We start from the raw sequence: 23,709 nt of genomic DNA on the forward strand, positions 1-23,709 counted from the left end.
TGTGGCTGGACTTTTATCCCTGGCTTTTACCACTCTGTACCAGGGTGTTGGGTAACAAATCCATCAAGGAGCATTTGGGACCACGAGCTACTCCCCACCCCTTGCCTGGCTGGAAGGGCTTGAGGGAAGGGGACTTTTTTGGGTTTTCTTTCACATTATTCATCTGCTGGCACTGCAAGGTCCCAGACCTACACACTGTTCTTCACACATGATGCTCCACGTCCCATCTCCGGTCTTTCTACTGGCTGCACCCCCTCCCCCATTCTGCCTCTTGGAATCCTTGGTTTCTTTCAAGGTTCAGCTCAGGAGGTCAGGCCTGAGGGAGGAGACCTTTCCTGTCTCTGCCCTCCCCTGAACCCAAATACTCTAGTCTGAGCCACCTGGACAGCTCTTTGGCCTATACTTTTGTTACTTTGGACACATTTCCTTCAACTCCATGTGCTCCTCGCAGTCTCTCCCACCCATCCCAATCTAACAGTGCCAGGGATACATGGAACAAGGAAGCCCAAACATAATGTTTGTTAGTAGTTTGGTCCCTCATTTAACAAGAAGATCTGTCTTATCTGGTAGGACAGAGTGGCAGCACCCTTTCTATAGTAGCAGTGGCCTAGCAGAGCTCTGCCAACTACCCACTGCTCTGATATACCCAACAGAGATGCAGCACCCTTGGACGGAGCTTGAGGGCTTGGGGAAACGAGCTGGCCCATCCCTGGATCTCCAGCCTCCTTCATTCAGAGGCCATGAGGTAGGGGGGTGGGGTAGGGTTATAGGGAGCAGGGGTGGCTAATCTCTGGCTGAACCCTATTCTCCAAGGGGGGGGGGGGATTTCCCCTTCCCGGGTTGATGGTTGTCTTTGGCTGTTGCTGCTTTTGGCAAGGCGGTTAAAAAAAAAAATACTGGGCTTGTGGAGAGGTGGGTGGTCAGTCAAGCACTCCCTCCAAGCACAGTCCCTGGCACCCCACCACCACCCCATCTCATAGCTTCCAGGTTTCTTCATGTCTGCTGAAAATGCTTTCTTCCATACTTTCGGGGGTTGGCATGGCCTTCTTGGCCCATAGAAACCACAGACCCATGTTGCTTTCAAAGTAGTTACTGAGCAAGGCGGTAGCTAAAGTGCTTCAGTGGGTATAGCAAGGTCTGGAGACAGGATGTCCTGGGTTCAAACCTGGCCTCAGACAATTCCTAGCTGGGTGACCCTGGACAAGTCACATAATGCTAATTGCCTATCACTGACCACTCTTCTGCCTCAGAACCAACACTCTGTATCAATTCTAAGACAGAAGGTAAAGGTTTAATAACAAAAACAAAAAATCCAGACATCAGGGCCAACCAGAGTTCTAAAGGCAGTGAGGCCCGAAAGAGAGCGACTGTTTCTGGGATCAGGAAGAATTTGGTTCAGATTCTGCCCCTGACACATACTATGTGATGTCCTTTATATTGAGCTAAAACCTGTTTCTCCGCAAGTTCCACATATTCTCAGACTCTTAGGGGTCATTTAATCCTCGGAACAAGAAAAAAAGTCTGCACTATACCTGGCCAGAGGCTGTTTGCAGACTTTTAATGAAAGATCCTGTTCCATCCAGAGGCAGCTCTTTTCACCTTGTTATTTTTCAGTCTGCCTGATGTTTGTATAGTGCTTTGAAGTTGTCAAAATGTTTTCACATACATTATTGTATCACATAATATATTTATGTTAACAATAAATATAATTCATAGTTTTTTTATTATATAGTCCTAAGAAACAAAGGCATGAGAAATTTTTGTGGTTTAGTCACTTTTTTGTCATACTGATTTTTCGTGACTTCATCTGGGGTTTTCTTGCCAAAGATATTGGAGTGATTTGCCATTTCCTTCTCCATCTTATTTTGCAGATGAAAAAACCAAGGCAAACAGGGTTAAGTGACTTGGCCAGGGTCACATAGCTATTAAGTGTCTGTGGTCACATTTGAACTCACCTGATTCTAAGCCCACTGCCCTACCTAGCTCTCCCTCTCTCTCTATCCACTACATTCTGCCATGCTCCATAGGATCAGTCTCCATTAGTCCTAAATATGTCAATCAACATTATTTCTATTCTGTGCCATCCATACTGATAGATTAGAAAACTACAGGTTTGGCCCCAGGCTCTGGGTCCTCCAAAGCCTGATCCAAACCTGTTTCAGTCTTTAGGCCAGGGGGAAATAAGCTTCTTTAAAACTACCTTTCATGTTCCTCTCTCATCAGTAGCAGTCTTGAAAAACTTGTCCATCAACAGCTTTCTCCCTTTCTCCCCCCAGGGGGACTAGGCTGGGTTTGGGCCTTTGTTGGAGAAAGCTGATGAGCAGGTTTAGCTGCTCCCTTCCCCCCAGAAAGGGACAGAAAACAATCTGGTGTGGAGGCAGAAAAGGAAACAGAATTCTCATCACCTTCCTTGAGGTGACCTCCAATTTATCCTAAAGCATGAATCTTGCCTGTCTGATGGCTGTTTGTTCACATGTGATCTTCTTCATTAAACTCTGAGCTCCTTGAGAGCAGGGGCTTGTTTTTTTGGCCTTTCTTTTTCTCTCCAGTGCCTAGCACACAGTAGGCACTTAATAAACATTAGTTAACTGACTCAGTGCAATAAGATTTGCACTGGACAACGCCGAGTCCTGGAAGTACTCAATCCTTGTTCCAATGAATATCTCCAGAGATGCTCCAGGGTAGACCCATCTTTCACACTTGCACTTAATAAATATTTGTTGGAATTATGGAATTTATTCTATAGTTTTAACAAGAAATTAATTTTAAATGGAGACAATGGAATTCCTTTTTTCCCCACTTAACTCTTACCCTCTGTCTTAGAATTGATACAAGTATTGGGGCCAAGGCAGAAGAGCAGTAGGGGCTGAGGATTGGGGTTAAGTGACATATCCAGGGTCACACAGCTACTAGGAAGTGTCTGAAGTCATATTTGAACCCAGGTCCTCCCAACTCTTTAAGTCTGGCACTCTATCCAAGGAGCCACCTCACTGCCCCAGTGGAATTCCTTTATAGCTGACATCAGGATTTAGAAGGCACCCCATTTTAAGAAAACAAATTTAGACTTGATGAAAGTCTCTTAACATGTTAGAGCTGTCCAAAAGTGAAAGGAAAGAACAGGTTCCTTCACTCAAGTCTCCAAGTCTTTCAACAGTGTCAGTGGCTTGTTGGGTATATCATCGAGAGGCTTTCTTGTCTAGAATACTAGATGGTTTCTCAAATGCCTTCCTTCAAGGAGATGCTTGCAATGCTGAGTGCACCTCAACTAACAACTCCATAGAAACTAGGTCCTGGTTCTCATCTTCCCAAACCAACCCCTCTTTGCCTGGAGACTGTCCTCCTAATTCTGCATTCTGCCCAGGTATCTGTTCATGAGGGGTTAAGGAAGAGTGGGTGGCAGGGTATCAAGAAAAGAGGTGTGATCAAGTGAAGTTCCTTCACCCCTTGGAGTCCCAGAGTTGCCTATCTCACAAGATTAAAGGTAGGGGAAGAAGAAGAAGGTGAAGGCAGCTAGATTTCTTAGTGAATTGAGAGCCAGGCCCAGAGATGGGAGTTCAATCTGGCCCCAGACACTTCCTAGCTGTGTGATCCTGGGCAACTCACTTAACCTACACCTACATTGCCTAACCCTTACCGCTCTTCTATCTTAGAACTAATACACAATATCAATTCTAAGTTGGAAAGGACTAAAAAAAAAGATGAAAGGAAATAATGTACATTGAAAAATATTTCTTAAATGTTATGTGAGGAGTAAGTCTAATCAGTCACATACTAACAAATATTGTTATTTTGTTATCAAAATCAAAATCATAAACCTTTTTTGACTCTGTGGCCAAGGAAGGGAGAAGTATTCTGAATGGGCAACATACTTGTCCTGGGTACCCTTCCTCAGGCTCAGTCTCCTGCTGCCAACACAGGAGCAGCTGCCCAGTTGGGAGATGGGCAGGGAACTGTTCCTTCAAGGGCTGCAACGTGAGTGTCTGCTGTGTAACATTTTCTAGCAGGATTTGGCTCCTTCAGAGATGTTGCAATAGAGAAACATAAGATTATAAGGCGGGGAGGTGAAGGGGTATTGTAGGGGCTGAGAGAAATCTTCTGTTTAAAATATTATGCTCTCTCCCCCACAAACCAATGAGCACTTTTATATTTTAGCAAGAGGAGATAAAATTCTCTCTGGGAAGACACAAAGTCAAAAAATAGCCCTTGCTTCTATTATCTTTAAATATTTTAGAACCTTTTGGTGGAGAGGTATAGGAAGAAGGGGAGTTGGGATTGGGATTAAGCCATAGTAAACCCTCCCTGCTGCCAGATAAGAGAGCCCAGTTTGTAGACTATACATACTCGAATCATCTCGTACTTAGCCATTTGTGTCCATGTCATATTCTCTCAGTAGAATGAAAGCTCTTTGAAGGCAGGGACTAATTTTCATTATTTTTAAATCTCCAGACCTAGCACAGGACTTTGTGCATTCTTCGGCACTTCATGACTGCTGACCTCCCTCCTCTACTCATTCAATCAACTCGGGTGACTCCTTAATAACTCCAGATCAAACAGAAATCTTTTGGGCTTTTAAAATCCTCCACAAATTATCTTTCCAGGCATCTCACATTTTAATCACCTCTATTTATTCTCCAATTCAGTGACAGTGGTCTCCATGCTATTCCTTTTACAAGACACTCTCTCCCAACTCCGTGCATTTTCACTGGCTATTCCCTGTGCCTGGAATGCTCTTGCTCTCCATCTCTTCCTTAGTTAGAGCTAAAAATTCTACCTTCTTTAAGTCTTGTCCCCTTTGGTCTAGTTTTTCCCTCTGAGATAATCTAGAAAGCCACAGAGTTGTTTGCATGTTGTCACTCCTGTTAATTAATTAGACTGTGAGCTCCTTGAGGGCAAGGATCTTTTTAAAGTTTTCTTTGTATTCTCAGATAGTAGGTACTTAATACTTGGTGACTTTACTGGACTTGTGGAATGTAAGGAGCCAAGACAAGGTGTACTTGTATGGGGAGAGAGACTGTGAGTACCTACCTAGACCTAGAAGTTAAATGACAATTCCACCTATTCCCAACTCTCTCAGAAAGTTTCAGCCCCAGGAACCAAGAGTCTAAAGAGAAGGCCAGTCATATCTTCCATAATGTGGGAGACTAGCTCCTAGCCAACCATATTTCTGGCCGATTCGGTTGATTCTTCAGTCCACTCCTCACACTACACCCCCATTGCTGCAGAAAATGGGAGAAGGAATGTTTTATACAAAATGGTTATCATTCATTTATATGGAGCTTGAAAGTTGGCAAAATTCTCTACCTTTTATCTCATTTCTTGAAATTTTAGGTCTTCCAAGTCTTTTTTTTCCCCCATGCTATATGGCACTATAATTGGCATATTTGCCCGTGGTCCTCACCTAGAGAGCTGTAGCATAGTTACTTTGGAGAAAAAAAGGGTAAGAATGACTAGTCTGAAGTCAAACAGGGGTTAGGGGCAGAATTAAAGCCTCTCATCCCAGTCCCAAACTCCCTTTTTATTGGGAGAAAACCCTGAGAATTCCACATGGGTGAGGGGGAAGGATGGCAGTGCCCTCTAGGTCTAGAAAATCCATGTAAAATATTTTGGCCCCTCAATTTGTACCAAAAAAAGTCTACATTTTTCTTTTTCTTTTTTGGGATGTTTACAGTACCTTATTGTAAAGTTTGGGTTAAATATTAGATCATAGGCTATATAGTTTCTAAACCTTTTTCTGTGTCACCTGCTGGCCTTCATGTGTCATCTGTAGCCTCTCTCACAAATTTCCCTTTTAATTTCTTATGCTGACCCATGATATATTGAGGGGAAAGTCACAATGTGGAGGAGATAGCTGCATTTTGCTTATGAAGATTAAAAAAAGGGAAGGGATAGAGAATAGCATTTTGGTAATGCCTTAAGGTTTACGGAAGTACTTAATACATTACCCCATTTGTTCCTCACACTATCCTTCGAGGTAGGTGCTGTTATCTCCATTTTAATGATGAGGAAACTGAGGCAGACAAGAGGTTGAAAGACTTGTCCAGGGTCACTTGGCTAGTATCTGAGACCAAGATGTGAATTTGTTTCAGACTCCAGGTCCAGTGCTCTATGCACTACAGCACCACCTGGATACTTCAGATCTGTTCCTTTTTCCAGTGTCAAAACTCATCAGGCAGCTTCCAGTACAAGTGGGAAGAAACAGACTCAGAGAGCTTGAAATTTTACTTTAAAAAAGCCTCAAGAGCTACACAGACTCCTTCCCTCACCAGCCTGATTCTTGCTTGCACACACATTGTTGCCCATGTGGGGAATGCTTTCCTCCTCATTTAGCCAAATCTTATCCATCCTTAAAGATGTAGCTCAAATGCTAGCCCACATCCATGAAGTCAACTTGGACTTCTCCAGTCATATATCTATCCTCTCCTCTAAAATTTCACTACACTGTAAAGGGCACTGGATTTGGAAAACAGATTCCAACATTTACTACTTCAGACTTCCTTCCTCTGGAACCTTGGTTTCCTCATCTGCAAAATGAGAGGGATGGATTAATCTAAGGTCTTCTCCAAATTTCAATCCTACAACCCAAGTGTCCATTGTCCTTAACCAGCTAACACAAAATGCCCTACTTCCTTAACTGCTAAGTTCCATAAGGCAGCAAGGCAGTAGGAGTGAAGACCCTCGGAGCCTAACATAAACTTGGGTAAGCAGGAGGAACTCTGATATTTGTTAAGCTGGATTTCGGAACTAAGCTCTTTTCTTACTTAAATATAAGCTCCTCATGGTTCATGGCTTGTTTTATTTTTGTCTTCATTTTTCATAAATGCTTGTTAATCCACTACTTTTCCAACAAATTAATAATCCAACCATGTATTTCCTTTTTTCTTAAAACAATGTTTTAAAAACTTGGGAAGCACTAACAAAATGTCTCTCTACTTATTTGTTTCTGGTTTTAACATGCTTGTGTAAATTTGAGTACTGTACACATTAGAAATCTATCTAGTTCACACACCCCTATCTAAAAGGAGTTTTGAAGGGATTTCCTATGGAGAAGAGTCATGGATTAAGAGATGATTTCACCACCTCTGAGCCCAGGTTTGACTCTCCTCTCAGAGGATGAATAGAAAACTACAGAACTCTTTCCCCCAAAAAAGGGAAGAAAAAAAAAGGAGCACCAAATCTTGGATTGGTTTTTATTTGGGCATCTCACAGTGGTAGGAGCCACTCTGTCTTCAGAACAATCACATCACAGGAAAAGTGTCAGTAAGGCTGCCCAGAGAAGTCTGACCAGCTAAATCTTATTGCTTAAAATACACATATTCACAACACCCAACAAATGGCAATGCGCCGAACACACTTGTACACATGCAAACACACAGGAATGTGTCAGCATTTGGCTAATCTTCTAACTGTAGCACCAAACCCAACTCACACCCATTGTCCTCATTCACCAGGAAAACCAAGATCTCTACCTCTTCTGGGAGGTAAGAGGAAGCAGTTAAGTTTAAATACAACCTCTCTCCCCTTTCCCCCCCAAATCCCACTCTATCACCAACCAGCTGACCCTTCAGCACGGGCAGGGCTCAGATTCACTGACCATGATCTGGTCACTGTTGATAAATCAAGCCCAATTTCACCATTTTATTTCTTTTCCTCTTATGTCTCAGGATGGGAGACATCACTCTTGGTCTAGCGCCCTATTCCAATCTGAGGAGAAAAACCCAAGGAGACCACAGTGCATCCCAATGTCCCGTTTGATTGAAACAGGATTCACTTTGGTAAAACTTGCTCGCTGTTCAGACATTTTATAGTGAGTTGCTTTGGGGAAAAAAAAGATGAAAAGGCAATCGAGGACCTGTCATGGCTCTTTCATCTATATACTTGCTCAACTGTGATCAAGCCTCATCCAAGGGTGGCAGGAACTCCACATGGGATTCTGCCAGCTCTCCTTGGCAGTTCCAGGTAAAGTCAGATGTCTGGGCAACAACCAGGCCAAGCTTGCTGCTGACGATCCAATCTCAACTTCAGCTAGTGACTCTGGGCCTGCTTTCTGTCCCTCGTAGTCATCAGCACCATACCCTGGGGCCTGTGAGCTGAGGCCCAAGAGCAGCAGGGGGAGCAGGAGAAGGTGACAGGAGCTCAGCAAATAATGCTCACGCAGACACGTCTAGACAGGATTCCACTTACTGGAAACAGAACCCAGACCGCCGGGGTTTAATGCAGTGATGTGCAAATTGCAACCATGAGTAGAGTAAAACCTCTACATCCAGCAAAGTTTCTCTGGCAAAAACAGTGGACTGCCATTGAGGGCTCTGCTGAACACACCCAGGCATATAAGAATTGCCTAGGGCTTTTGCTCAGTAAACAGGTAAATGCTTAAAGTAAGTTCCCTTGGGAGAGCCAAAATTTGCTCCAAACATTTTGGTTAAGATGCGCACAATGGCTGCTTCAAAGTATATTCACAGGAAACACGGGGCTTTTGTACCCGTGGCTCACACACAATGAGACAGACACACACAGGTTATTCAAAAAGTCAGTGTATTTTGATTTTCACCTTGTTCAAGATGGATTTTGGTTTTATCAAATACAGTCGGGGTGCTTACTCACCCCCACAGCCTTTCCCCCTCCCACTTTCTTCCCATAATGTCCGTGATCTAATCTGAACATCATTTGGGAGTGGGGGTGAAAAAAAGGCAAACCCTTCTTCATATGGATAGGATTGGGTCAGGGAATGTTAATCTCAGTTTTTGGTTTGCCTTATCTTCTCAGATTAATTGTAACAATATCCCCTCTGTTTACCTGATGCCAAACTTCAGTAATAATAATCTGAGAGGGCCACTATTCATTGAAAAGCCAACCACTCAGACCTGAGCTGAGCACTTGGCCATACCTAGGTGATGCTGGCAAAGTACCAGCATTTAATAAAGAAAGAGGGGAAAAACAAACAAACCCAAACAATTCAGTTATTTCTTCCAAGTGGTCAATATATTTTTTTTAAAAAAGGATCATGGGATCCAAGGGAAAATACTGCCTAGGGAACAGGCTGAAGGCCTGGGTTGACCCTTTTCAAGGGCCACTCAGCCTGTTTTGTCCGTTTCTTCGGCATACTAGTGAAGTGTGAAGGCACAAAGGCCATGGGCTGGGGGAAAGTGAAGAAGATGCAAAGATGGGGTTGGAGGGAGAGATGTTAATCATCAGCTTAGTAAGAATGAAGGCAAGGCCGTACTCTCCCTAGAGCAGATGTAGCCCCATCCACCCCATCACAGCATTTCCATATGTAACAGTTTGCAGCCACCTCCACACCCTCCCCAATAATTCAAAAGCAACTTCTCCCTACATCTTCCAAACTCCCTGATGTAACAGTTTCTCTTTAGCTTAGGTGCAGCCATGGTCCTCAGAGGTCTGAACCAGAAAGGGCCCCAGTCTGCCCTTAATAAAAACGAACTCTTCTGCTGCCCACCCAGGTACATTCATATTTTTAGCTTAGTTTGCAGTACGTGGTTTTGTTTTGAAGAAAGAACACTAGTAGAACCCTTTCAAGCTAATCTAGATTAAGGATGGCCAGAATCTCCTAGGAAAGAGGCTTCACCTTCATCCCCAGAGGACTCTTGACACTGACCATCATTTAGAAAAATTTGATCTGACAAACCCCCACATACATCCTAGAGAACTGTTCTCCCCATTCTACCCCGCAATAACAAGTCTTTTCCAAGAAAAGATCAAATTCCAGCTCTGTGACAACTGTGAACCCAAGTCTAGGGTCCACATGGAGCCCAGGCTAGGTTGATTTTTTTTTTTAATTTCCCCAGTGGTGGGACCCTGTTGCCTACTTACTAACTGGGATGTAACGGTTCTCTAAGCCTAAAACCAAAGAGCAGAAGCCACTCCATCCCCAAGAACAAGGGCAGGGTCCAAGCCTGGCCCCTTGAACACATTTTTTAAAATGCACACCACCTGATGTGGGCAGGCAGCTGAGATGTGATTTTTAAAAAGAAGCTCAGAAGGGAGGTGGGGTGGGGGAGTGGAGCAGGGAAGAATACAGTGAGAGAATCAATACCCTTTCCCTCTATCCACCCCCAGGACTTCTGTAGGAGAGAGGCAATCCTACCTCCAACTACATCTGGGGGAGGAAGGGCAGAAATACAGATAGAAGAAAAAGCAGCAGCACTTTCCTTACCACCCAGTTAGACTCTTGGCTGCCCTGCCCTCCCCTCCCCTCCCCATTCCTTGTTGCTTTTCTAAGTTCTTCTCAGGCTGGCCAGCTCTAGCTGGGAGAGCTGTTGCTCTGGGAATTAGGGGAGTCCTGCTCATTGATCGTATTCAACAAGATGCACGCTGGCTGGCGGGGCAAGTGGTGGTGGCCATGTTCCCGGGCTTGCTCCTCAGAGAGGTGGTAGAGGCCCTCTTCCTCATCCCCAGGAGGCCTTGCTTGGCAGCTATCACAGAAGTCCAGGGCGCTGTCCAGGGCGTCATCAAGGAGCCCGTTGAGTTCTTTGAGATCGTCCTCGTGGTGGCCTCGGTTGCAGATGCACACCTCAATGCCCGAGTCTCCAGTGAAGCGTCGGTGCCTCCCAGGTGTCTTGTCTTTGCTGTCAGGAAAGGCGCTGCTGTGCTCCAAGCTCTCAGAGCTATAATCTTTCAGTAACTCTTCCTTACACTCTGAGTCCTTATCTAGGAAAGACCCTGCATCACCCAGCTCCCCCAGACAGGCCCCAGAGCTGCCTGGCTCCATGCCAGAGGCTTTGGTAGCCTCTTGGTCCACCAGCAATGTGGAGGGCTCAGGGTCCTCAGTGCTTGATCTGGTGCTGTTCCTGCTGCTGCCAGGCACGGACAGTGGGCTCGTTTGTGCCTCCGGAAGGCTCCTGAGGGGGTCAGGGCCTGAGGGACTATTGCAGACAGGGACCACCTGCTGTTGTTGCTGCTGCTGCTGCTGCTGCTGCTGCTGTTGCTGTTGCTGCTGTAGCTGTAAGGCACTGTATGGTGGGGGAGGGGTTGGAGGTCGGTTCACCACTTCCTCATAAGGAGGTAGTAAATAGTTTGGCAAAAACCCTAAAACGGGGAGGCAGGGAGGAGAAATTACTGCTTGGGCAATGGTTCCAGGATAGAGTTCAACACGCAAAGTCCATGTGCACCACTCCCCACCCCTAAATATGATGTCTACAATGCTGGGGGGGGGGGGAGGAGAGGCATATGGGGGGAGGGAGAGAGTAGGAAATAGGGGGAGAGAAGGGAAGACAAGGAGAAAGAGGGAAGAGAAAGCCAGAGGGAGAAAACTGGGGGTGAAGGGTGGGAAGAGATTTGGGTTTTCAAGGTCTTAAAGGCCTAGTCTGGCACCACTCTGGGGGGAACTGAGATGATATTAAGGAAATCCCTTTGTCCTTTTGTTTGATCCCAACCTGCCCCAAAGTTCCTGACAATAATGAAGTAAATGGCAAAAGAGGGGGAAGCACATAGTAAGTGCATAATACCAGTTGATTTGATTTAAATGGAGTCATTTCCAAGTGGGCATCATTCAGGTGATCCCGACTAGGTCTATTCTTAGGAGTCCTTTAAAGCTGGAGCTTGGAGTGACAACTCCCACATGTGCTCTGAGCACCCCCTTTCTATTCTCTCCCCTGCCCCTGCCCCTAAATAGAGCAGAAGACCATGCGCTGGGAAGAAGCCAGGCACAGGGGACACAGGGCTCAGAAATGCAAACTGTTCTCCTTTCTATGATGCTAATAAAAATGTTTTGGGGAAAAGATAGTTATCTTTCCAGGATGCTAAGAGGCAAGAACCTGAACTAGATGGGTTTTAACCAACTTGAGATTCAAATGATTCTCTTTGTTTTTTTTTTTTTTTAAAGCACTGGGAGGTGGCTGGGAGCAAGCTGGTCAGCTTGCCACGTGAGAAGTCTTAGCTAAATTAGGTGTGTTCTCTTAGAAAAGAGTCACCAAACTTCTTTGTTCTAGGAGGCTCAAATGCCAGCTAGTCCACCAGTATTCTGAACCCAGATTGACCCACAGAATAGGGGGCCAGAGAGACATGAAGATCCTTGGGGTTAGAGGAGAGGGCCAGGCTGATAACTGGACAAGATAGCTTTGGGCTCTAAATTCCAGTTTATCCAAACCATGATTCAGATGACCTCCTTCTCAGTGAAAATTGCCCCCAAAGCCTGGTAAAGGAGCAGAGGTCTAACAAGAAACCACTCCTGGTCAGTCACCAGTCATTGTCACCTTTAGGATGACCCTGGGATTTCTGAGAGCTGTGTCCAAGGCACTTGCTCCTCTCTGTGTAGAAGGAGCACTCCCCCCACCATGATGCAGACCCCTGCTGTTGCTGTGTATTGAGTCTTTCCCCGATCCCCCCACAATTCCCTTGTCCCCAGACACCACATCCTCTGAGCCAGGTTCCTGGAGACCCCAGGCGGTGATGTGAAATCGATTTTCGATGTACGTACTGAAATAAAATGGCAGCGCTGAGTAGTTATGGGCTTCCCGGTAGGCAATCAAGTTAATTTCATGTTGCCGCTGCTGGGCCTGCAGGCGATGCTTGGCCCGGCGGTGGTGGCAAACGCAGCAGCAGCTCAGGATGATTATAATAGTCCACACCAGCCAGAACCCTGGGAGCAAAGGTGGGAGAGAGAAAGAGGGAGAGAGGCAGACAGCCATGCACACAGTGAATATGGGCAAGAGGCAGACAACTTTCAAAACAACATGTCATAGCTACAAATTCCTTCTGGCAGGGAAAACTGACTCTGTAGCCCACCTGGGGAATCTATAGCCAGAATACAGACATACCTCATGGACTCTTGCCATGTTGACCAGAACAGAAGAGGAGTGTAAAAACCCCCATTAGCTTTGGAGGACCAAAACAGGTCAGCCACCATGACCTTTGGAACTGGTTCATTTAATATTCCCACCCATAGTACAAGGCCTTGTAGCATGAACTCCATGAGCACTGGTCATCTGTTAGAACTGCAGACTATCATCTAGCAAGATATTATTTCCTTCCCTTTTGGGGGAGGAAAGAGGAGGAGAAAAGAGGTGGGATGGTGCTTGAGATTCTTCAAGGGCAACTAAATAACAATGGATAGAGTGCCAGGCCTAGAGTTGGAAAGATCTGGGTTCAAATATGGCCTCAGATACTTCCTAGCTGTGTGACCCTGAGCAAGTCATTTAACCCCAATTGCCTAGTCTTTATTATTCTTTTGCCTTAGAATCAACTGATTCTAAGACAGAAGGTAGAGTTAAAAAAATTTTTTTCCTCCAAATCTCATCTCTTTTCCCTCTTCTGAAGACTGAAGAAAAGCAAAAACATTCCCCAAAAGTGAATGGGAAGACCCAGGTTTTTAATTTCTCTGGTGGTCATGACACTATTAGCAGTCTGGTGAAGATATGGATCCTTTCTAGAATGTTTTAAATGCATAAAACACATATTATTACAAAGGAAACAAATTATATTACAATATAGTTTTTATACCAAAAGTCTTTGTGCAGTTTCAAGCTTCGAGAACTTGAACATGCATGAAGATGTCTGGGCCACCCTATATTTAAAAACAAATGTTCATGGATACCTGATATAGGGGATATTTATTAAAAATGAAAAATAAGATCCAAACCCCACAGTCCAGCTAAGCTCTCAGAGTCTTAGTTCCCACCTACTTATTCCAAAACCTTCACAAGTAAAGAGCTTTTCTTAATGATGGACTTTATAGAATTAATAATTTGGTCCAATTTTTTCAAACTCTGAAATAAAGAAACCAAGATCCAGTAAGATTAAACACCTTGCTTACTTAAGGTCACACAGCTTGCTAGTGGCAAAAATGATGCTAAAAAGTCTGATCATTTCTCCTCTCTATCAAGCATTTGCCTGCACCTTCTAGAACAGATTCCCACAAGTTAAAAACAAGTTCTAATTTGCCCCAGGGCCCAACTGTTCCCTTAGAAATGTCCTTCTTGCTGATATATTCTAGTGCACTAAAACTGTCTAATACCAGGAAGGTTTTTCTAATGTCTTCCTCCTCACTTGCCTATCAACCCAATATCTTCCTTCTCTCCTCTGCTTCTCTACTTCAGAGATAACTCTCACACGGGCCTGGGCACTTCAAGCCTAGCAGCATGGCTGTACCAGCCCTTCTTGGGGCTTTCCTCAAGAATTTCTGGATAGGTAGCTCATTTCTTGTTCTTCCTATTTTCATATTTTACCAAATAAAGTCTGAAGTACTTAAAACAAAAATTCGGACTGCTTCTGCTAATACTCTAAATAAGAGATTCTTTTTTTTTTCCTTTTAAAACCCTCACCTTCTGTCTTAGAATCAATACTGTGTATTGGTTACAAGGCAGAAGAGTGGTAAGGGCTACGCAATGGGGGTTAAGTGACTTGCCCAGGGTCACATAGCTGGGAAGTGCCTGAGGTCAGGTTTGAACCTATGACCTCCTGTCTCTAGGCCTGGCTCTCAATCTACTGAGCCACCCAGCTGCCCCCTTGATAATACATGTTTAGAGAAAATTTGGGAGTGAAAATAAAACACAATTGAATTAAAAACAAAGAGAAATAGCCTTAGTTTCCGAAAGGAAGCAAACACAGCCACTCTCTGAAGGAGACTTTAAAAAGGATCTGTTTCTGCCCGGTTATTAGATTATACCTTCCCAGAAAATGTCTATTTATGTTAAAATACTTCTTGCCAAGTTCTTTAGGGAGGAGCTTCTACCAGATCTCTTCCTCAAGCCTCTTTCTGAAGTTAACCATCTGTAAACACAAAGATGGCAGCAATGAGTAAGTAGCAACTGTGAGCCCTGGTGAAGGAATCTGTCTGAGAACTTTCATTGTCAGCAGGTGTCAGTATATGATCAAACTTTCTCTGCCTGGTATCATCAGAGGTGGGAGAGGTGGACAGTAGGCCTCCTCTCCTTTACATTGAAAAGGTAAGTCTAGGGATACTATCTCAGTTTGGAGTCTCTGCCCTCCTCAGCACTATGTGAGAGCTGGCATGGAGTCAAAAGGTCTGGATTCCAATTCCAGTGCTGAACTTTACTCATTCAGCAGCCATGTAACTTCTCTCAGCCTCAGTCTCCTCCTCTGTCAGATGGAGATAAGCTTAGTTTGCACCCAGGGTTGTTGTGGAAAGTGTTACATGAATGTGAAATAATTTAATTAGGATCTACCTTTTGAGTTATGCAAGAGGTTAGCTACAATAACCCTAAAGAGTAATCCCTAGAGATCAAAGGGCAACCACAATTTTGGAAAGAAAAAATAAAGATAATTAATAATCACATGCTCAAATTACCCAATAATCAGAGAAATATGCTTAAGAAAACCTTAAGAGATCCTCTTATGTCTATTAAAGTGGCAAAAATAGTGCTTCCACTACCAAAAAAAAAATAAGGGTTGGCAATTGTTAGTGGAATTGTAAAGTGGCATGATGAGGATTTTGGAAAGGAATATATGTGGGTCACAAAATGGATCATACTTTGGACAGAATTCCTAGAACTTTTAACTTTAAAATGTAATAGAAAGAGCCTAACAGCAACAACATATTCCTAGTTCACAAGAGTATCGGAAGAATTATCGGTCTGGAGTTGACACCAGAGGCCACCCAGTCCAATCTCCTCATTTTACACATAAAGCCCAGAAGTCAAGTGACTCTAAAGGTCACACAAGTTCTATTATTTATTTATCCTATTTATTGTAATTGCAAAACAAAACAACCCCCCCACCCCCCAAACCAAACTGAAAACAACCCCCATGTCTAATGACTAGAGAATGGCTGGAGAGATGCTGGCATATTAATGTAACAGAATATAATGGTGCCATAAAAATTAAATATAAAAAACAAAGAAATATGGAAGGACTTTTATTGTATGGCCAAAAGGACTTGTGAAGACCAGAACTGACTGTAACTATGTATATAAAAGACTTCAGGAGGCAGCAGGGTATCTCAGTGGATTGAGAGCCAGGCCTAGAGACTGAAGGTCATAGGTTCAAATCTGGCCTCAGACACTTCCTAGCTGTGTAACCCTGGGCAAGTCACTTGACCCCCATTGCCTAGCCCTTACCACTCTTCTGCCTTAGAATCAATACAAGTATTGATTCTAAGGTAGAAGGTCAGGGTTTAAAAAAAAAAAGGCTTCAAATGGGCTTAGAAAGAGACACCAAATGGCATTCTGTTAATACAGTTGGTTCTATTTTGTTAAATACTGAGATTTTTATGAAAGATTTTGTCCTTTGTTTTAAATTTGTCTTTGTTGGTGGTTTTTAAATTTGTGAATAAAAACTTTTAAAAACTTTTTTTATAAACCTTTACCTTCCGTCTTGGGAGTCAATACTATGTATTGGTTACAAGGCAGAAGATCAGTAAGGGATAGGCAATGAGGGTTAAGTGACTTGCCCAGGGTCACACAGCTAGGAAGTGTCTGAGGCCAGATCTGAACTAAGGACCTCCTGTCTCTAGGCCTGGCTCTCAATCCACTGAGCCACCCAGATGCCCCTTAAGAGATTCTTATGCCATGGACCTTTCTTTAGCAGTCTGGTCCTTTTTTCAGAACAATGTTTGAAAAGACATAAAATTCAGAGGACTACAAAGGAAACCAATTATATTAAAATATGGTTATCAAAATATTAACAAAATAAATTAGTGGACCCCAGGTTCAGAAACCCTGATCTAAGTCATTTGTTTGATTTTTTTACGTTTTTTTTTAATGTAAAAAAAACTCTCACCTTCTGTCTTGGAATCAAAACTGTATATTGGTTCCAAGGCAGAAGAGTGGTAAGGGCTAGGCAATGGGGGTGAAATGACTTGCCCAGGGTCACATAGCTAAGAAGTGTTTGAGGTCAGATTAGAACCCAGGACCTCCCATTTCTAGGCCTGGCTCTCAATCCACTGAGCTATCCAGCTGCCTCCAAAAATATATTTTTTAAAATATTGTTCTCTATCCAAAGAGCACAATGCATGGAGAATCAAAGAAATACTACCTGTAATTATGAGAGGAGAGGAGGAAATGAGCATTTATATCGTACCTACTATGTGCCAGATACTGTGCTAATCACTTTTCAAATATTATCTCACTTGATTCTTAAAATAAAGCTGCAAGGTTATCCTCATTTTATAGTTAAGGAAACAGAGGTGAAGTAATTTGTTCAATAAAGTAAAACTAGTAAATGTCTGAAGTGGAATTTGAACTTGGGTCTTCCTAACTTCAAACCCAGTGTTTTATCCACTGTACCATCTAGCTGACTCAGTGAATGAAAAGGAATAACATCATCTATCATTACTAGAAAGAACTCTGAAGAATCCTGCAATAACACCTCCCTGACTCTCTCCTACCAGGTCTCTAAGCTGCAACCAGTGGGGTCAGACAGGGAAATAAGTCACATTGCTATAGAACTTATGATTGTCATAAGGCAAGGTTCTTAACCTGGAATCTGTGAACTTGATTCCTTTCCTCCCTGTATTTTTTTAAAACCTCACCTTCTGTCTTAGAATTGGATCCAAGGCAAAATAGCAAAAAGGGCTGGGCAACTAAGATTAAGTGACTTGTCCAGAGTCACATAACTAGGAAGTGTCTGAAGCCATATTTAAACCCAGGACCTTCCTATCTCCAGCCCTGGCCTTCTTTCTGTCCACTGAGCCACCTAGCCCCACTACCGCCAACTGTACTTTGATAACTATTTCAATATAAAAGGCTTTCCTTTGTAATCCTTTGTATTTTGTGTTACATATTTAAAAGGATTTTTTTCTGAGAAAGGGTCCATCAACATTGATGGACTGCCAAAGGAGGATCCAGGACACAAACAAGGTGCCCCTGATCTCACAAATCAGAGAATCTCTGAGTTGAAAGGTGCCTCAAGAGTCATCTAGCTCTAACCAAGAGAACCTTCGACAACATCCCTAACAAGAATTCATTCAACCTTTCCATGAAGAGATCTATTGAGGCAAGCCACTCAACTTTTGGACAGCTACAGGTATTAGGATATTTTTCTTTATTATGAAGCTTATATTTCGCTCTGAAAATTCTACTGCCACTCCTAGTTCAGCCCCATAGAACCAAGGACAACAAATCAAAAATCTTTTTTTTTCAAATAAAAAAAAAATCACACTCTTCCATGTGATAAACCTCCAAGTACTTCAAGACAACTATATTCTCTCTCTCTCTCTCTCTCTCTCTCTCTCTCTCTCTCTCTCTCTCTCTCTCTCTCTCTCTCTCTCTCTCTCTCTCTCTCTCTCACTCTTTTTTTTTTAACATTATTAGTGGGATCAGGAGAAAAGGCTACACAGATGTGACACATGAGTTAGCCCTTTGTGAAAGAAGACACTGAAACTGACAGGTGTTTTTAGTTTTGTTTGATTAAAGGCATGGAGATAAAAGGGAGGGCAGAATTGAAAAAGAAGAACACTGGGTAGTCTAGTGTGGCTAGAAGGTAGAGTACATGAGATGATGAGAGCACCACAGGGGAAGAACAGCTTAATCAAGGAAGATGAATTCAGGTTTGGACATGACAAAGTTGAAGTACAGCAGAGCATCTGGGTAGAGATTCTACACAGAGATGGAAATGTGTAAGATATGTAAAAAGTCATTGCTGTTTAGCAAATCAACTTATAACTTATTTTCCCCATTTTTTGTTTTGTTCTCTTTCTAACCAAGGTGTGAAAAAGTTTTACATTTAGCTGAAGTTCTTGATGAAGAAACACAATTGAGATTTTTTTTCAGTGATAAATTCTGCATATTTGTATTTGTCATATCCCTACAGGAATTATTTTGAATTGATCTGTCTTCTTCCTAGGAGGTAGCACTAATAGTAAAACATGAGAAGCCAACATTCTTCTCCAATTACCTAATATAAATCATGGCTTGCCTAGGGCGAGTAAGCAGATGTCTATTTGCAAGGGTGAGTTAAGCCAACCAAAAATTTTTCTCAGACACTTGAAGGGAAAACTGAGCTAGAAGTAAAGCCAATCTAGTGGCATGACTGGGCACTAATGAACAGGTTTTACTTAACTAGAAATATGTGGGAAGTGGGGCAGAACTCATTCTGCTATTACCCACACAAGACTAACTAAAGCCACCCATCCAAGTAAAACTGGCATCACTGTCTTCTTGAAGGAGAAATGTCTGGACTAATCCTTGTGGAGTTGTGCAAACTTCTCATGAAATTCTGTTCTCCAGCAAGATTTCACAAACAAGGAAAAAAGGAGAGTTTAAAAAAGAAAACTAAAACTAAACAAAAAAAAACACCACACAACAAAAAAACCCAGAGACTGCATTCTTTGGGGACTGCTTTAGAAGCTGTGACCTCATTGTGGGGAATCTTGTCATCTTTGGGAAAATGGAAAAATGTTTTTAAAAGCATAATCCAATGTAAGGACCAAGTCATGCACCTCAGAGTTCATTATAAGCTTGGGAAAATGTCACTGTTCTACTTGTGGGAAATTCTCTTGTATTAAGCCAAAGTATATCTCCTTGATAGCCTCAGGGACTGATATCTGGCATATGGCGAAGGCACAGGGATATGCAAAAGTTCTCAGTCACTCAGCAGAAATAGTTTTACCAACAGAACTTCAGAAGGATTTCCTGACAATGCAGACTGGGCAAGGCACCTCAAAACTCCACATACTCTTTCCCTGTAAAAGGTCAGTTCTTGGGAAGTTCAGACTATTAGAGGTTTGATTACTTCACTTAAATCATTAGACAATTTGCCAGTAGACATGAGAACAGATCAAGAAGTAATAGAATGTTTTAATTTTTTTATTTTTTTAAAAGCCTTACCTTCTGTATTAGTATCAATTCTAAGACAGGAGAACAGCAAGGGCTAGGCAACTAGGATTAAATGACTGGCCCAAGGTTACACGGCTCGAAAGTGTCAGGTCAAATTTGAACCCAAGTCCTCCCAGTTCCAGGTCTGGTGCTCTAACCATTAAGGTGCCTAGCTGCCCCCTTTTAATTTTTTTTTTTAACCCAAAGCTCTAACACAACCTTGACAAAGAATTAGATCTAGAGCAACTTCCCATTTCTTTCTATGCCTCTCAGAAAACCAATTAAAGAATATCTGTAATGGAGGATACAGAATGGTATATTATTGTTATCTCTAATTTTGGGGTAAACATTCTTAAGACAAACTGATGATAAATATAATAGGGAAATGGAACTATTGCCATTAAATGAATTCAATAACACTAAGCTTAATTGTAATCTTTGAAAAATTATCTAGAAATATTCTCCCTCTGACCAACCCCCCCAACTATCACATGAAAATGCAAATACGGGTAAAGTCATCTACAAAGAGGAATTTATCTGTGATTACTCAAAGTTCCTATCTAGTTCACCACTGATTAGAATTACTGGATCATAAGAACACAGATTTAGACCTAGAAGGGATGTCTGGAAGTCATCTAGTTCAATTCCCTCATTTTGCAGATGAAGAAACAGACAGAGAGAGGTTAAGTGTTTTGCCCAAAGTAACAGAATTTGGTTCTGAAATTAAATAACTTAAAAGCCAAAAGCCAATCCATGTGTGTCTTCCAAGAAGCTTTTATCTGCACTTAACAAATGTTTATCAGTTACTTCCTCTTCCTGGGTCTTGATTGCCTCCTCTGTGTAAGACTGGGCATAAGAAAATATGTGCCATCCCAACCAAAGATACAAGGGAATCCCACCCAACATTGCCCAAAACTGCTTTATTAGAATCAGATCTAGAGATATCTACAGGCCTGATGATACCTCCTTTGCTTGTGTCAACAGGGAGAATAAGAGAGCAAGAGAAATACAAGAAGTTATTAACCAAGTCCAGATCATTGTGGGGGAAGGAGGTGATGGGGACAGGGTTAAGGTAGGAAGGGAGTTAACAGTTCCCAGTTAATATGGATAGGGGAAGATAGGTAGTAGCAAGACTTTTGGGGCTTACAGTCCTCCAGTATTTAATAGCAGTTAAGCAGGGTTAGAAATATACTCTAAAAGGAACTCTTCTAAGGATTTCCTGGCTAAATCTTCCCTATCCCCTCCCCCACCATCATCAGAATGGAAAAAATCCTTACCTCTTTCTCCATTTCAATGAAAATCTAGAAGGTACTGGTGAAAGTAGGTTCAAAAATGGCAAAGGACAGAAAGGGTTGATGTGAGAACTAGGGGCTCAATTCAAAATTCACTGTTCTTTTCCTGGGGTGGGGATCCTCATGTATAGCTTTTCTCCATCAGGAGAGAGGCCAAAAACATTAGAGGAAAAATACTGGAAGATTCACTGTGAGGAAGTGAAATACCAGGAATCTGATGACCATTTCCAGCAGAAGAAACTGGCTTTTGGAATCTTGGTCACTGCCAGAGTTTCAGAATGAGTTACAAATTATCCCTGCTACTTCCTGTAAAAGATAAGCTATTTTGGGGCAGCTAGGTGGCACAGGAGATTGAGTACCAGACCAGGAGTTGAGGACCTGGATTCAAATATGGTCTCAGAATCCATTTATAAACTCAGAGTTGCCTAGGGCAGAGAGAGGCTCAAAGACTTGCCTAGGGTCACAAACCCTGGTAAAGTACAGGAATGACTTGAATTCAGGTCTTCCTGGCTCCCTGATGACCTAGAATTCTGCACCATGCTCCTTTTGGGGGAGGGGGGGGGATGCAAAGACAAGTAAGACTTGGTCCTGGCCCTCAACATTACAAACTAGTTGGGGAAATAGGACAGTTAGCAATTAAACAGCATATACTAACTGCTAAGGAATATCAAAGGAAGGTCAGAGTACCACTGGCTGCATGCATGGAGATGATATGCCAAGAAAAGCTGCCAAACTTAAATCTACCAGAACTGAAAATAAAATGCCAGACGGCTGGCTGTCTCACTTCTGTGACTCTCTCTTGCCACATTCCCTATCTACTGGGCTCTGATAGCTGAATTCTGGGCACATGGGACCCCCTCGGCCTACTTAGCAGCCAAAGCCCCCAGAGGGTCTTGTCCATCTGAAAAGAAACATCAGCTTCATTTGCTCCTTTCAGGCCTTGCTACCACAGATTCCCAAAAAGCAAAGCAAGCGGAAGGAAGGTCTCTATTTTATAAGGGTCAGAGAAAAAGGAACTGAACCCAGAAAGGGGTCTATTTTAAATATTTAAATACAGTTTGTCCAACTACTTTATACATTATGTTTGCCAGTCCATATGCCCTCTACTCTTTTCAAAATAATAATTGTTTCCTACTTTTCTGTTTCCTATTTGTAAGATTAGTAGGGTTTCTCCTGGGGTACACTTTCCCCTTTTGGCTTCTGATAGTCCAGTTGCAAACTTTATTAATTACCAGACTCTTCTGGAAATGCCAGGCTTGATTTCCCACCAACTGTAGGGGAAAGGAAAATAAGAGGGAGAGGTCTTGTCTGAAGGAACCACTCCCACAGGCTACTAAGATCCATTTCCAATAACTGGCCTTTCAAACCATCCCCTCTTCAACCCACAGAGAGGGAAAAAAAGAGAAAGGAGGAAGTAGGGAATAATGCTTTTGTGTGCAAAGCACTGTGTAGGTGCAGACAAACAATCCATCCAAAACAGTCTAGAGGATTGTTTCCAAGTGGTAGGAAGGGATAGGAGACATAGTTATCTGGGCAAGTGGTCTACAGTTTCACTCATCCAAAAAGCAAACCCACAACAATAGCCAGGATGAACATACCTCATTACCTGTAATTAATCTCCCTGGACAGAATGTTTCTACTTCTCCCCCTGCTCACATGATGTTTCTCCCATTCCTTATGTGGTCTAATCTGGAGCAAAACTTAAAATTTCTATTTAAATTCTAGTATCTGGAATTACTTCATCTACATTGTGGAAGTCCAGAACGATAGAAACATTAATTAATTTTTCAGTACTATTTCAACCCTGAAAAATGTAACAACTAATCTCCCAGGAACCCTTAAGGACTCAACACAGCTTGTACCACCAAAAAACACTTTTTCATAGTGAGTACTGATTTCACGTTATCTGTTTATAGGATGTCCTGATATTCATTCATCCATAGCTCAGGCATTTGCTGATAACCCAAAGAGGCAATGCAAAGAATCTCTTTGTTTTAATAACTGAAGGGAAAGGAGAAAACATGGAAATATATGATGCTCTCTGAACTCTAAGTAATGGAAAAACCACTGAACATCCAAAAGAAGAGATAATAAAAGATAACTCTTGCTTTTTCACACAAAATCAGGAGAGGCCACAGGCCAGAATATACTATATTCAAAGTTTTTGCTTTATCGTTTTCCTTTGTCACTAGGGTTGGTTCAACACAGAAGGAATAGGCCCATGAATGGGACATCTAGACAAAAGGCATGATCAACAATCAAGTGGCAAAATAAACACTTTAATCAGGGCAAAGAATACAAAGAAAAAAGAAAACCTGTCCTTGCCCTCAAACAGCTTACATGTTAATAAGAGAGACAACTAGTAGGCAAGTCTTAATTAGTCCAAATAATGAATCCTCAGAAAAGATTTTTATTAAATTATATTATAAATAAATATATTAAAATTTGCTACACACTTTTCTATAGAACTAAAACTAATATCTATATTTAACATGATTATGCCTTTGAATAGTGCAAATTTGAATATATATGTCTACCCCTTATTCACATTCGTATCAGGACCAGCAGTGGAAGCACATACATGATAGGTAGAAAATCACTTAGGTGAGAGAGCAGTAGGGGAAAGGATAAGAGGTCAAACCAATAAAAGATGACAAGTTGTTCTGGACAAGTTGAATCAGAGATATTTA

The 23,709-nt window shown here is 42.4% G+C and overlaps 2 protein-coding genes across 4 annotated transcripts in view; both read right to left on the minus strand.

The window, feature by feature from the left end:
• The window catches only part of BORCS7 (BLOC-1 related complex subunit 7), a 67,984-nt gene that overhangs the window by 40,505 nt on the left and 3,770 nt on the right, over positions 1 to 23,709 (minus strand). The gene's annotated exons all lie outside the window — the stretch shown is intronic.
• Positions 7,174 to 23,709, minus strand: part of WBP1L (WW domain binding protein 1 like) — a 71,190-nt gene continuing 54,654 nt past the window's right edge. For all 3 annotated transcript variants that reach the window (XM_001378778.4, XM_007479089.3, XM_056804628.1), the window contains 2 exons: positions 12,434 to 12,595; positions 7,174 to 11,043 (listed from right to left, as the gene is read on the minus strand). In XM_001378778.4, coding sequence (XP_001378815.2) covers positions 10,259 to 11,043; positions 12,434 to 12,595 — 947 coding nt within the window. In that variant the 3' untranslated portion in view covers positions 7,174 to 10,258. The remainder of the gene's footprint in view (positions 11,044 to 12,433; positions 12,596 to 23,709) is intronic.

Source organism: Monodelphis domestica, chromosome 1, assembly GCF_027887165.1.
Source record: "Monodelphis domestica isolate mMonDom1 chromosome 1, mMonDom1.pri, whole genome shotgun sequence".
NCBI classification, from domain to species: domain Eukaryota; kingdom Metazoa; phylum Chordata; class Mammalia; order Didelphimorphia; family Didelphidae; genus Monodelphis; species Monodelphis domestica.